General features: G+C 34.8%; 1 protein-coding gene across 8 annotated transcripts in view; it reads left to right on the plus strand.

The window, feature by feature from the left end:
- The window catches only part of lyst (lysosomal trafficking regulator), a 227,188-nt gene that overhangs the window by 113,896 nt on the left and 97,967 nt on the right, over nucleotides 1–15,325 (plus strand). For 7 of the 8 annotated variants that reach the window (XM_053679574.1, XM_053679575.1, XM_053679573.1 and 4 more), the window contains 6 exons: nucleotides 806–1,346; nucleotides 1,626–1,806; nucleotides 3,723–3,892; nucleotides 4,047–4,277; nucleotides 12,277–12,443; nucleotides 12,531–12,683. In XM_053679574.1, coding sequence (XP_053535549.1) covers nucleotides 806–1,346; nucleotides 1,626–1,806; nucleotides 3,723–3,892; nucleotides 4,047–4,277; nucleotides 12,277–12,443; nucleotides 12,531–12,683 — 1,443 coding nt within the window. The remainder of the gene's footprint in view (nucleotides 1–805; nucleotides 1,347–1,625; nucleotides 1,807–3,722; nucleotides 3,893–4,046; nucleotides 4,278–12,276; nucleotides 12,444–12,530; nucleotides 12,684–15,325) is intronic. The other variant, XM_053679572.1, reaches the window with a different exon arrangement.

The raw sequence follows: 15,325 nt of genomic DNA on the forward strand, positions 1-15,325 counted from the left end.
TAGCTACAACCTGATATTTGATTATAATCTGACTAAAGGATCCATCAGGAATCAAAGTGACATTAGTTAAAATATTGTCCACTTATTATTATGGATTGCCATTAAAAGACATGGACTGCTATTTGATTAAAACTTTCTAAATTCTGTTGCATATAACAAGCTCTCTGATTCAATAACCTATTCTAGATCAGGGCAGTCTAAGCAATTCCAATATGAGCCACATTATTTTAATGTGTAGAATCATAATTTGCTTATTTCTTAGAGCTATAGAGCTTTTTGTTCTTGAACTTTTCTGTCATAGAACATAGTTTATTTTACAGTGTCGTTAGATTCAAGCAGACATTATTTATGTGACATTATTTATGAGGTTTGGATTAAACCCATTCAGTTCAAATTGATCAGGCAAACTAGAACTAAATAATACATCTAATCACGTTATATTTGTATTAATGATAATAGCATGTTGTGATTTCCCCCACTGTAACAAAATTGAAAATAAATAAATAAATCATGGACATCTGGCAATGCTTCACAGACCCCTGTGGGTCCATGTATTTTGTTTCTTCATGTACTTTGAAAGCCATGGGTCTAAAGCAAACATGTATATTTGTATTCTTAAATCCATACATTATTAATTTTATATAGTAATTTTTGCTCATTTTCATAAATTGTGCTAATAATTCTGGTGGTGAATGTAGCTATAGAAAATGCACTTTAGGCCAAATCAAGTTTATTTGTAAGCTATATGTCATAGTAAAAACAAATAGAATCTCTTATACAGTAGGGCACCTGCCTCCCTTTCCAGATCCTGAAGGTGATGTTCACACCCCAAACATCTTTACTCCTTCTCCTTTCTCTTCTTCGGCCCTCCCAGCCTGTAAAGCATCTTCCAGGCCCCGTGAACTAGATGAGGCTGACTCTCTGATTCCACAGCATGTACTTGACAGCACAGAAATTCTGAAAGGTGGAGAGGAGCAGCTCCTAAACAGCTGTGAATCAGCCAAGACAATCTGTGTTTCTCAGGATGTAGTTGATGAGGTACCTCACACATCCACCATCAGCATGGGAGAAGAACAGGAAGCTCAAACAGAGCAGGCAGGCAGTGTCAGCACTGATTCAGTTGGAGAAGAAGCTCTGCGAAGGCCTGACAGTCTAAAAGGCATCCAGTCTTTTCCAAGGAGCCACAGCGACCTTGCCAGTCTAGGTCTGGCATTTCCAGCACAGAACAGTTCTATGGCCGTTGCTCGCTGGCCCAGCATAACTGATCGCACTGCCCCTGATGATGACGTGGAGAGCTACACATACTCTCCTGGCTATGACCGAACACACAGCAAGGCCAGTGACAGGTAGAAATTATCTCACCAGTTTTTTATTCTTCTGAATTATGATGAGTTTTATTTCACCATTCTGGTGCGCACTACATTCACAATTTTTTAATTATTTTTATTTTTGTTTTATTTTTATTTTTTGTTTACAATTAGTCATAACCATGGTTGTTAAAATGTAATCCAGTATTAAGGACAATTATTAATTCTGAACTTTCCATAGGAGGATTTTGGTCCAAATCACTTTCCTTTTTTTCTCCATATTTTCTTTCTGACCGTTTTCTGTTGGCTTTTTTTCAGGTCTGGTACGGAAGACTGTGTGGTTCTAATTTGCTGTGGACTTTATGATCTTCTAAGAGGTATCCTGCTACTGCTGCCGGATCTCATGCTGGAGGAAGTGATGGACAAACTGATCCAGCCTGAAGCCCTTGTCGTCTTGGTTAACCACCCATCTCCTCTCATTCAGCAAGGGGTTATAAAAGTACTTAAGTCAAAATTTTTCTTTTTTTTATACACTCTTTAATATCAACTCTTTCAGAAGCTGATGCCATAGAAACATGAGTTCAGTAAGTGAGCAAGTAATATTTCAGTGACTTGTGATTCCTCCTTATGTATAACACTGATATAACTTTAAATATTGTACTAATATCACAAGGATACTACTTATCCAAAACTTTTTTCTGTTGTAGACATCGAACATAGGTGTGACTAAATGTAGCATTGGCTATCTTACCTATATCTTGGCTATTTTACTTTTATTACCATCTTCTGATGGAGTGTCTTAGAAAGCAGGGCTATACTGTAATAATTCAGACTGTTTGTTCTGTAATCCACATCATTCTCTCCACAATTTATTTGTTTGGCATACAAATTTGCAAAAGTTTGATATGTAAAATAGATTTAAGAAAAGATCATTATTGCTAAGGTGTCCATGAACATAGTATGACACATCACGCACTTCTTGTGTCTGATGATGTGTCTAATTTAGCTTCATTAAAGTGTGGCTGTACCATTGGTATAATAAAGTGAATCTTAGCCATTGTGTGGAAGCAACAGCCTAAAATATCTAAAATGTTGCTAGCAGTAAGTGTGATTTTCTCACACAATGAATGTCAGACTTTGGTCAAGTTGTTAGATAGCGACATGCCATACTAAAATTGAGAAAAGTCTAATCAGTAATGTTATGTATACAATTATGCTATTATAGCAAAAAACTACACATGTGGTTGAAGTGAAACCTACATATCAGTCATAACATTAAAAGCACCTGGCTAATATTGTGTAGGTCCCCCTTCTAACATCCTCATGAATACCAGGACCCAAGGTTTCCCAGTAGAACACTGTCCCAGCAATGTCCTTGCCAGCTTGCCTTCTTCCCATAGTGCATCTTGTTGCCATCTCTTCCCCAGGTAAGCGACATACCTGGCCATCCATGTGATGTAAAAGAAAATGTGATTCTTCAAATCAGGTCACCTTTTCCATTGCTCCATGGTCTAGTTCTGCTGCTCACATGCTCATTGTAGGTGCCTTGCTGCACAGGGGTCAGCATGGGCCCTCTGACCGGTCTGCAGCTACGCAGCCCCATACACAGTAAACTGTGATGCACTGTATGTTCTGACACCTTTTTATCATAGCCAGCCTTAAATTTTTCAGGAGCTTGTGCCAACATAGCTTTTTTTTGGGATCGGACCAGACCGGCTAGCCTTTTCTCCCCATTCTCATGAGCCTTTTGGTGCCCATGACCCTGTTGCTGGTTCACCGTTTGTCCTTCCTTGGATCACTTTTGGTAAGTACTAACCACTGCATACCGGGAACACTCCACAAGACCTGCCATTTTGGAGATGCTCTGACCCAGTTGTCTACCCATCATGATTTCTCTCTTGTTAAAGTCACTCAGATCCTTACTTTTTCACATTTTTCTTGCTTTCGACACATCAACTTTGAAAACTGATTGTTCACTTGCTGCACAATGTATCTTACCTCTTGACAGGTGTCATTGTAATGACAAAAAGAATGTTATTCACTTCACCTGTCAGTGGTTTTAATGTTATGGCTGATTAATGTATAGTAGTTTTTCCTGCAAAAGCACTGCTTGGAGCATGTTTTTTGATGTATATGAAAAAAAGGGACATGTCACAGCACACTGTAATGATAACATCGATAACAGCAAGATGCGCACATTATATTCATGATGGGAAGAAAAAAAATATGGTTGTAGTGCTTTTTAAAAGCTGATGCATGCTGACCACCTTGCAGCTTCTTCGCATAATTTCAATTTAACCTGTAATCTATTTCCTATTACTGTTACTGACCAAGTATGTTTAAAAGGTGAGCCAACAGTCATGGGTTAGATACTCCAACAAAAAATGTTGTGGCGTCTTCCCAATATACATACAGCTTCTGGATGCATATTTTAGCCGAGCCCAAAAGGAACAGAAAGAGAAGTTCATAAGGAACCATGGCTTTTCTCTGCTGGCCAACCAGTTGTATCTGCACCAGGGCACTCAGGGCGTGTTGGAGTGTTTTCTGGGAATGTTGTACGGTCGGACTGTAAGCTTAGAGGAGGAGTGAGTATTTTACATTTAATTAACTTTATTCAAATCTTTACGTGCTTGATCATTAAAAAAGTATTTATTTTAAGATATCCCTCTCATTATGCTTCTGAAACCAAGAAAACCTTTATCTTTAACTGATTTAATTTTTTGTTCTCCCTTGAAATAGCCTTGACCTAGAGGACATGGAAAGCATTTCTCCATTCAGAAAGCGATCTGTGGTGCCCATACTGGGGCTTTTGGAAAACTCTTTGTATGATAACTCGCTGGTCCACAATGCCTTGTGTGTGCTACTGCAGCTGCTGAATGCTTGCCCGAAACTGGCTGATATACTGCTGGACCATGGCCTCCTCTATGTACTCATCAACACCCTGTCCACTCTCAATGGCCTAGAGAATGGGTAATGATCATATATTTTTATCTGTAGAGTTTGGTACTCGAGGGACGAGTATGCAGTGGAGACAGTACCCAGCCAATTTAAGTGAAATATTGATTTAGAAAGTAATTAATCAATTAAGTAATATAGAAAGTTAAAAACTGCACTGAAATTTTATTATGTTGGCTTGACAATGCCAACATACTGTTCTGATGTTTAATCTTATTATTATTATAATTGGTATTATTATTAGGCGGCCAAGCACCAAAGGTGCGTAGGTACCCTGTTGTTGTTGTTGTTGTTTTTCTTCTTCTTCTTCTGGCATCTAGGGTGTCTATGGCAGTCCATAAAATCGTCTGGTAAAATTTTGTGAAATTTACCACACTGATTTGGGAGGGTCTGAGGAACATTCTGACCAAATTTGGGCCAAGTGCTGCCCAACACTCTGGGCCTGATTTGGAAGTATTTTTATGATTATAATGTTTGAACTGTGTGTCCAAAGTTTAAAAGCCAGGCATCACTGTATTCCCTGGGTCAAATGTGTGAAACTACAAATCATTCTTGAATCCCTTTGCCTATAGTTATGGCTCTGCTTTCCTCTGATTGCTTATGCAACAATTCTAGTGTATCTGTGAATGTGCAGCTCAGGGAGTCTGGATGCTTTCCCCTGAAAATGCTGCTTGCAGCTCTTCTTCTTCTACTACTTATTATTATTACAGACCAAACCATTCATGTATAACATGTCGATGAATATGACTGCAGTCATGCCAAAATGAATGTGAGGTTAAATGTCCACAAGTCTTTGACATATTGACACAAAACTTGGTGTGTCTTATAACAACCATGACCTGACAACCAAGTGAGGATGAGCAGTTTCAGAACAGCACCACCTACTGGTCAGGAGATATGAAAAATTGGTAATTTTGCCTATAAATTCTGTTTAATTTGTCCTAAAATCATGGAAGTGGTATCTTTAGATTCATAGAGGTACGTTGAGTCAAATGCCACTAAATTTTACTATATTGACTATTTTGGCCTTTGGCCATTTTGAATTGAGTGTTAAGATGCTGTATTTGAAATCGGCCACTGGGAGGCGCTATCAAGTTTACATGTGTATAAATGATTATGCAATATGATATTATGAAATATTTCACACATACGTTATTCGTATAATATATTAGATTGCCTAATACTTAACAATTTTGCCTCAAGAACTACTGGTTTAGGAAAACAACACTTTTGCAAGCTAGACCTAGGTTTTTTTTTTGTTGTTTTTTTTTACTAGGTTGCAACAAAACCAGTGTAGTACAATTATCTGGAATCTCTAGGTCAATAATTAATCAAATATGTTGAACTTTCAGATAGTCATAACAGGGTTATTTACAAAAATGAGTGTGGTATAGTGTACCCAAAAGTTAATAACTCCTAATGGAAAACTCAACACTGCATGAGGTTAAGTAAGCACATGCAACATATATGATTCTTTAGAAGCATGCAAAATTTAATGGAGATCAGACAGTAGATGGCACTGCTACAGTTTTATTGTTTAAAAATTCTATTTTCTTTATGGTAAATGACCATATATTTCTTAAAATTATCTTGCTTTTTCTGATTTAGGTGTTTATATGCTTGCACAATTGCAATAATAATAATAAAAATAATAAAAACAATAAATTATTACTATTACTGATGATGATGATGATGATGATGATGATGATGATGATAATAATAATAATAATAATAATAATAATAATAATAATAATAATAATAATAATAACAATAACGTGTGTCCAAGTGTTCGGCTTGGTCAAGGGAATCAGGAAATCTCATTTGGGAATTTATCCCACGTGCATGTCACAAGGAATTTCCTGTCTTGATTTCACAATACACGCTAATGTAAAATTAGTCTAGAGGAGAAAACAAGGCAAAGAAAGAAACTGTTTACATTTACAGTCTCCAGAGGAAATTTTTGGCACCTAACTAGTCCTGCACAATTTGACTTGATTGATATGATCCAAAGACATGGATCATATCTCAAATCACTCAGAATTCTCAGGAGGTGTGTATGATTACTTTTCTCAACATTCCCACACGTGTGTTATGTGAAATTCCATGACGAAATTTCCCAATGAATTTCCCCCATACAAATTAATTGAGAAATCAGTAGCAGGACCCGATGGGCCATCAACAAATCAACAAACTACTGCAGCCATATCATACATCAAAACAGTCAGCTCAGTGAGGAGAATTGCATTATGAGGAATGACAATACCCTCAACTCAGTGCACAAAAATGGGTATTTTAGTGACGTCACATATACGTTAACCCTCAAAATAAGCGGAATCACGAAAGTAACGCAACATAGACATGTGACATATATCAAAATACTCCGCTCAATGGGGAGAATTGAATTATGGATATTCTAGTAACATCATGTGCACGTTAACCCCCAAAATCAGTGGAATCACAAAAGTACCCGAACATAGACATGTGACATATCAAAACAATCAGTTCAATGAGGAGAATTGCTTTATGGGTACACTAGTCATGTCATGTTACATCACGTGACATCACTTGCATGTTAACCACCAAAATAAATGGAATCACTTATAAAAGTGGAATGGTATCAGCTTAATAAGAAGAATTATGGTATGGGTATTCAGACTGCCATAAAGACTATTATATTAAAAACTCAAGTTAAATAATCATTACATATACTGATATGTCAGATTAGTTGTGCTTCAACAAACACATACACACACATGTAGCTCCCCCTAATGACCCACCTGTGCATCTGCATCTCTGTGTTAAATTTTGCTTGCTATGCAATGCATATCTATTTAGCAACCACCCAGAACACCCTACCAACCATCCAGTACACCCTAGCAACCACCTAGAACACCCTAGCAACTGCCTAGCAACACCTTTACATCCACTCAGAACACCCTAGCAACTGCCTAGCAACACCCTAACAACCACCCAGAATACCTTAGCAACCGCTTAGCAACCACCCAGAACACCCTAGCAACCGCATAACATCCTGAATAAGTCATATTTAAGAACCAGAACATTTATACAGACTTATAGTTTGGCTCTTTTGCAGTCACTTGCATCGTGGTAGCGATTGCCCAGCTTGTACCACTTCATGCACCACTCACATTTTCTTCAGGAAATGTACCGGTCTAGTTATTATTATTATTCTGAGACCCAACATTTCTGAACACTACTCCTCTCAGAGCTTTCAAGCTACATGCTCCAAACTTGCCAGAGACCTGTTCAGCCTGTTCTTAGTAGACCTTCAGACTTAGTGTGCTATGACTTTCCTAAATGACCAGAATTATGGTCAGTCCATCAAGCTGTTGAGATCATCCTGTATTTTTTCTCAAACTCCCATATATTTACACTGACATAATGGTTAGAGCCTGGCTCAGAATATTCAAGGCTTCAAACTTCAACTGTCAAATTTCTCACACATCTGTGTGCCCAAGGCCTGAAGCCCCTCTTCTCTCCCTCTCACCCTGTCAGTTTACCTGCTACCAGTAGTGTGCGCAGACGCTCCAAATTTCTTTTTTTTAAAATAAATTTTCCTGCATCACTCTCTTACTCTGTTATTCTACTAATAACACTCTTCTCTATCTATCTACATGAGTCCTTCTCTCACTCCATCAATCATTCTGCCTCTATCACCCTATCTATCTACCTATCTATTGGTGCCTATAGTCTTAATATCCTATGCTCAGGATCACTAGAATACACAAGCTGTTCTGGCTCAACTCTCTTCTGTCCCTCTCACACTGTCATTCTACCTGTAATACAGACTGTCATTTCATCCATCTCTCTATCAGTGCCTTTCTTTCTTTCTTTCTTTTTCTTTCTTTCTTTCTTTCACACTGTCTCCACATTTCAAAGTATATTATTGTCATCAATCTTTCTACCAGTAACACACTTTTTTTAATCTATCTATCTATCTATCTATCTATCTATCTATCTCTCAGTTCGTTTTGCAAAAATAATCGAAGGATTGCTTTAATATAAAAAAAAAGAAAATCATAACCCCTACCCCCAACTGACAGAGCTCCATGAAACAAAGAATGAAGGAGAAAATAACTCAATAAAAGGCAAGTTTTGCTTTTTATTGCCTAAATCAATGCTGCCAATGTATCTTCAGTATACTTAAGCTACCCCTTGGGACTATGTAGTCCCACAATATATTTAACACAGAATTTTAAATTCAATAAAACATTATATCTTTTAAATACATTTCAATTTATTTTAATTTTATATTTTCTTTAAAAGTGTTCTTATAATCAGATAAGAAAAAATATCAGAAAAAAAATATTTTTCCTGAAAATTTTTGTATACATCTAAATTTTATCCCAAGACTACTATACTTTAATAGATTTTGATTTATTTATTTATGAAATTTGGAGGAAGAGGCATAATTTTCCCTAAATTTGAGGTTAGGGTAAATAAATAAATTAATCCTTGTTTTTTTTTTTTTTTTTTTTGGGGGGTTTTTTAAATAAATAAAAGCAATCAGGAGAACCTTCTCAATAAAATAATAGATTTTTCAACAGAAAGATACAAAAAATGCACTTTCTGTAATTTATTAACGCAAAAAAAAGGAAAAAACACCAGTCCTGTGGTTTGTATGTGGAAAATGTGTGAAAAGGAAATGACATTATTTTCTAATACAATTCTACTTAATTGGAAAATAGGACTTGAAAGTTTTATTGTTTTAATACAACTTTTATTTAAACATGCCAGTATAAATCTAATTGCATTCACATTAGAGTATAAATCATTGTTGATGTTTGTAAAAAGGATGCAGACATTTTTTCCATTCTACCAATGATTGGCAGTGAAAATATAAACGTAGAAAAAGATTGTAGGTGTAAGGTCGATGGAGTTTTGGTGGTTCGAATGGTAGAACACACACCACAGAGAATATTAGTGCTCGTTCCAGTTAAAAAAAAAAAAAAAAAAAAAAAAAGAGAGAGAGAGACAAGGAAACATTTTTTCCTTTAGTATTAAAGTATGTACAATCTGGAAGTGTAATAACAACTGATAAGTGGAAAGGATACCATGGGTTAGAACTTCATTTTAAACACCTTAAAGTAAACCATTCCAAAAATTTTAAAGATCCACATCAGGTGCACATACCAACACAATCGAAGGTAATTAGGCACCGTTAAAATTTTTTTGACAAATAATAAATGAAAAACAAAAAGTAAGTGATAGGCTTACTTATGGCTATGGAAAAAAGAAATAACAATGAAATATCTTTAATTAAAAAACTTTTAAATTAATTTTCGTTTCGTGGGTAAATTTTCTTTTTTTATGCTTACCCCAAATTTAGGGTAAATTATGCATTACCACCCCTGAAAATTTTATTTAAAAAATATTTTTCCTTATTATTTTTTATATCCAAATTTTATCCCAAGACTACTATACTTTAATAGATTTTGATTTATTTCATTCTGAAATTTATTGAAGAATATTTTCCTAGAAAATAATTTTGATTTATCTAATATCTGAAACTATTCTTCTTGAACAATTTTAATTTATTGAATTTTTTTATTATTTCAACAATAGTTTTCATTTTTCTTATTAAATTTAGTTTTGCACATTTCAGAAATGTGTATTTTTTAAAAATAAGTGAAACAAGTGCTTTCTTTTTGGAATCTGTTGAAATGTTCTAATTAGGAAGGTCTATAGATATAAAAAGAGAATTTCTTTTGTCGTATATTATGATTATTATAATATATATAATTATTTTTCTTTCAAATATACACCTTGCAGTGCATTAAATGGAGAAAGGGATGATAGTGCAACAAATTTTCAAACTATTGAAGTTTTTTTAAAGATATAATTCAAATAATGGTCAAGAAACTTTTTGTCTTAAGCATACAGTTTAAACATTAGATTCTTTAAAGGAAAGTGATTCAGACATATGGGTAAACCTTTATAAGAATTTAATCATAATGCAGGAAATGGCTATTTAAATTGTTGTATTATGATAAATCTTCTAAACTTTTCTTCAAAAAATCAAGAGCAAAGAACAGAAATGGTACAATGGCAATCGACAGTCTGGAAAGACAATTAAAGTTTTCAACCAAATAATCAAAGGTTGATTTATTCAGCAGATACTTTACAGAAAAGTATTTCTGGGATTCAAAATCTGCAAAACAAAAACTGTGTTCTGTTTAAAATGAATTCTTAATGCTTTTGTCCCTATTATAATATGAAAATGTTCTTATTTCTTGGCATGAATGTGTAGGCAATCTCCTTTAAAATTTAAAACTAAAAGCATCATATTTTCAAGCCACCCAAAGCCCTGAAGGATTTACTTCAGAAGGGATTTTGAACAAATTTTGAGCAAATCACTTCTATGGCGATATTTTGGAGCTGATAAATCAGTTGTTTTACATTTAAAAATGTGTATACTCGCGTACTGTTTACCAGACTCCCCTATGACAACCACAAGTGTTTGAACAATATCAAAAGACACTAACTCAAGGCGGTGAACACACAAAAACTACAACATATGGTTTTCTAGCAGCAATAATAATAATAACACCCAATGAACAATTTACAAGCTATCCCTCAACCCCAGAAAACCCCATGCTAAATTCGCACAATCTATACTAGGATGCAACCTTGTCAAGGAGCTCATATTTCAATTAAATAGAATCTTTAGGCTATTCATATGAAGGAAGTCAAGTATCTTCAAATAGGAATACAGAATATATTAACAAATCCATCTCGTACCATTTTTTTTTTTTTAATGACGTTGGTTCAAGTCCAAACCAAAGTCCCTTTTTCAATATCTTCTTTGCGCAGTGGATCAAGTCAAGGAAGTCCTCAATTTAATGATGGCGCTGGTTCAAGTCTGAACAAATTTACTTCCAGCATCTTCTGGGCTCAGTGGATCAAGTCAAGGAATGCAATATGAACAGCAACATTACTTTACAAGAATAGATGGTGTTGTACCACAAAGACTGGGTTCTACGCAAATTACAATGCCAGACTTGATCGGACAAACCCCCTTAAAAGAACAATATCAAGAATAATTTCGAATGAATCTTATTCTGAATTAAGGGGCTCTTAGCCCCCTTCACATAAATAGCACTGTCATGCACCACATTAAAATTACAAAAGGTTTTCCTTTGTTATAACTGTTTAGTACCTAATAAAATTACCACATGACTTACAAAATAGTAAAGGATAAACAAGTAAATGAAAACGTTTAGAAAATTGTTTTTGTAAGGTTATATCAAAAATATTCGGGTTACTAAATTTTTTTTTTCCTCCTCATTCTTACCTTATTTTAGAGGGTAAAAAAATTTGTAAACAAGCGAAATAGTAATTGGTCATATTATACCAGCTAAATTACTTTTAGGGTATCAATTATTTAATTCTTTTAGTTTGTTTGTTGCTGAACTCAAAGTTCTTTAATTATTTGAAAAGGAGTGGAAAAGGCTTTTCTTCAGAATTTTACCAAGAGCAAGGGGGAATATTGGTTTTAAAAAATTGTATTAAAAAATCATTAAGGAAATTAAAGAATTTGATTTTTTAAAAAATTATATTAATTCAAATAGAATTTGAAAGGTATTATCAAACATTTCTTATAGTTTTTCTTAGTTAGGCTTTACTTTTAAGATGCACATTACCTTAAAACTGATGACTATTTTAAACTTTCAGGCTGAATTCAGCCAACATCAAAGTTTGTCATGACGACCTTTACCTATCTAGTTCTAGCTTAACTGAAGTATAATTTCCTGCACAGTATGCTTTTATCTACATGGGTATAATTTAATAAGAAAACCATGATTTAGCCTTGAAGAACAATCCTAGGTTAATGTCTAATATAATTATCTAATTATCTTAAATGCATGGGGGTTTGGTTAGGTGGTGATATGAAAGAGCAGCTGCATTGCTTGTGCAGTTTGGTTAAAGGTATTGTTTTAATATAAAATGAAAATACTATATTTAAGTGTCATGTTTGCATTACTTTTTACAGGATTCCTCAAAATGACTTCAGACTTCTTGTATGTGACATACAGCAGCTGCTGGTGGCAGTAACCATCCATGCCTGCAGTTCATCTGGCTACCAGTATTTTCGCATCATTGAGGATCTCATCACTTTGCTGGGTTTTATGCAGGGCAGCAAAGTATATCGCACTCAGGGTAAATAACACTTGTCATTAAGTACTTAAACGATTATAACATTATTAGCAAATTATCCATTAAAACTACTGCTCGTCTACCAATTAGAAATGGCTAGGGCCTTGCAGTTCCGTGTACTCCTATCAGCCATTGACTTCATTAAGACAACGGCCAATCAGGACCCTCGGAAGTTGAGCACCTCTGTCCACACTTCTGTCTCCCTGCAGCACACTGTCCATCAGAAACGCAAAAGCATTGCAGGTGAGAATTGGCCATGTAAACATAGTTCAGATCTGTTAATGCACAGTAAAATGGTTTGAGTCTCTATATTGTCCATGTATTATATACTTTGTAAAAGTTATTAAATCTCAAAGGGTATGCTCCATGAGAAATTTCTATGAGTTTCCTAACCATCATTGAGTTTTCTATATCCTGAAAAGTTTGAACATAGCTTGGTTTGGCTTGGTCACTATTATTCATCTGCATGTATTTTGACTGAATCCATTATGGAACTTCAAAGTGAAACCCCAGCATGCATATCTAAATAAAGATGTTTACCTGACTCAGCTTTATGGGGCTATAAATAGGATGAAAATGTGGATTGACTGGTTGTCCTTAAGGATAAAGGTGGGAATCAAATATTATATCAATATGATTACAATCATATACTCAAATTGTTGTGTTTTAAAACTTACCTGCCTCAAGGTTCAGTGGGTCTGAAAGACTCCATAATTCTCCGTATACCTCGGCAGCACTACTGCTCCTATTTCCAGATACCCTGTGCATTCAGCTTCCTGTCCCTGGATAGCCCTTTCCTTTCCCAAGTGAATTCTCTTCCTATTTTCCCGCCTCCGAAACAGGTAGTCTTTTGGCCCCTTGACATCCTAATAGACAACACCATCTTCTCTCACATTACTGACTCTGTATGCTGTGGACTGAAGGCCCTTTTCCACTGATGCTGTGGTTGTTCCAGTTCAGTTCAACTTTATTTGTATAGCGCAGGGCTCTACGGTAACACTTCTTTTTTAGGGCAACTTATACTCCTAATTGCAAAAATGTAGGAACACGGTTGAAGTTTATTTATTTATTTATTTATTTAAGAGATGGTAATGTTAATGTGCCACAATATTACACGCAAGTAGGCATGAGAAAACTTGAGCTTGACAATTATGACAGAATTTAGGAACATAGTGTGAGCCATGACAAATTAATTTACCTTCTGATAAACTAAATTTAATATTTTGTTAATTTTACAGGCTGTATGCAAAAAAACAACTGTTAACCTGTTCCACCTTGCAAACAAACACAAAAAATCTCAATGTTCAGTCTTTGAGGTCTGCTCCTCTTAAATATATTTAAAGCTACACTTTTAGCCATTTTCCAAATTCTCCAAAGCCAAGTCTCGAACTGCTCTGTGTATAATGTGTATATAGGCCTATCTGAATAATCTCATGTAGGATGTGATTGGGTGAGTTCATTTATCTGCCAGATGCAAAGCGCTTTAGTTTAATGGTGTTCATTACTGATGCTCTGATCAGGATTTTTACAGCCAATATGATTTCTTGTCATCTTGATCGACCGAAACTGATCCAAGTATTAATCTTTATTTTTCTTTAAGCTTTAATCAGGAGTTCTATCATAAACAGTTAAATGTAAGCTCTCTGCTCATGGTTACTTTTAATTAAAATAATAGCAATGAGAAATACTGTTGGATAATTGATAAATAAACTAGCATAAAATGTTAATTTTTAAATCTTAAACAGTAAAGAGTCCTAATTAAAAGTAGACTAATATAAAAATGATCCATATTTGGAAAAAGAAGGATAATAGCCTTCTAAGGAAATAGCCTACTAAGATATTCAAATTGATATTAAACGCAACCTATTGTAATTAAACATTATTTCATTTCTCTTTTTATTTATGAATTTATTATAATGTCTATTTTTTATATTCAGTTATTTATTTATAACTATATTTTCTGTCTTTACATTTTATTTGTTTTTTGTTCATCAGTTGTTCCTTTTAGATCAGTTCCCACAGTACAATGTTGCCATGTCTGCTGATAATATTGTGTTTTGGGGGGATTAGTTAAAAACATGAAAACTGGGGTTAACTTTTCTACTGATATCTGGCAACCCCGAGCTTAAATGAAGTGAATGCGCTGTCTATTAAAGTTGGTGAAGAGCGTACTGTATGTTTGTAGACTGAACAATTGCTAATCTTGATTATGATTGGTGAGGAATTATTTAATAAATAAGTTTGAATTAAACCCCACCATTATTATTATTATTATTATTATTATTATTATTATTATTATTAATAACAATATTATTATTACTTTATTCTGCCCAACGCCGCTGTGTCTACACAAGCATGTCATAGTTGCCGGTTCAGGTCATTTTGAGTGATCAGTAAAAGATGGGGGTTTGTGAGATTGGGAAGTTGAGAGAAGCAGATGATGTACCGTATTACTCTTTTCATCATACTGGCTTCTTTGCAGTATCTGCACACTTGTTCGATTGACTGAGGTGATGAAAAGCTGTGCGAAAGTAACTGTTGCGCATTTTGGACTTCCTGTAGTTTTTATTCCGATTGTATTATACAACTCCGAACGGGTCACCTGCGCCTAAATATTTCAAGTACTTTTCAGTCGCAAATGCAAGTGAAATGGTCGCACTGTAGAGCCCGGTAGTGCTTTTAACAATGGAAATTGTCACAAATCAGTTTTAAAGAAACATATAAATTCAGGATATAAATTTAAAATTTAAAATTGCAAAATGAGCAAGCCAGAGGCAACGGTGGTAAGGAAAAAATTTCTGATGCAATATGAGGAAGAAAACTTGAGAGGAACCAGACTCAAACGGGAACGCATCCTCGTCTAGGTGCAATTATGCATAATTCCT

The sequence above is a fragment of the Ictalurus punctatus genome, chromosome 3 (genome assembly GCF_001660625.3).
Source record: "Ictalurus punctatus breed USDA103 chromosome 3, Coco_2.0, whole genome shotgun sequence".
NCBI classification, from domain to species: Eukaryota; Metazoa; Chordata; class Actinopteri; order Siluriformes; family Ictaluridae; genus Ictalurus; species Ictalurus punctatus.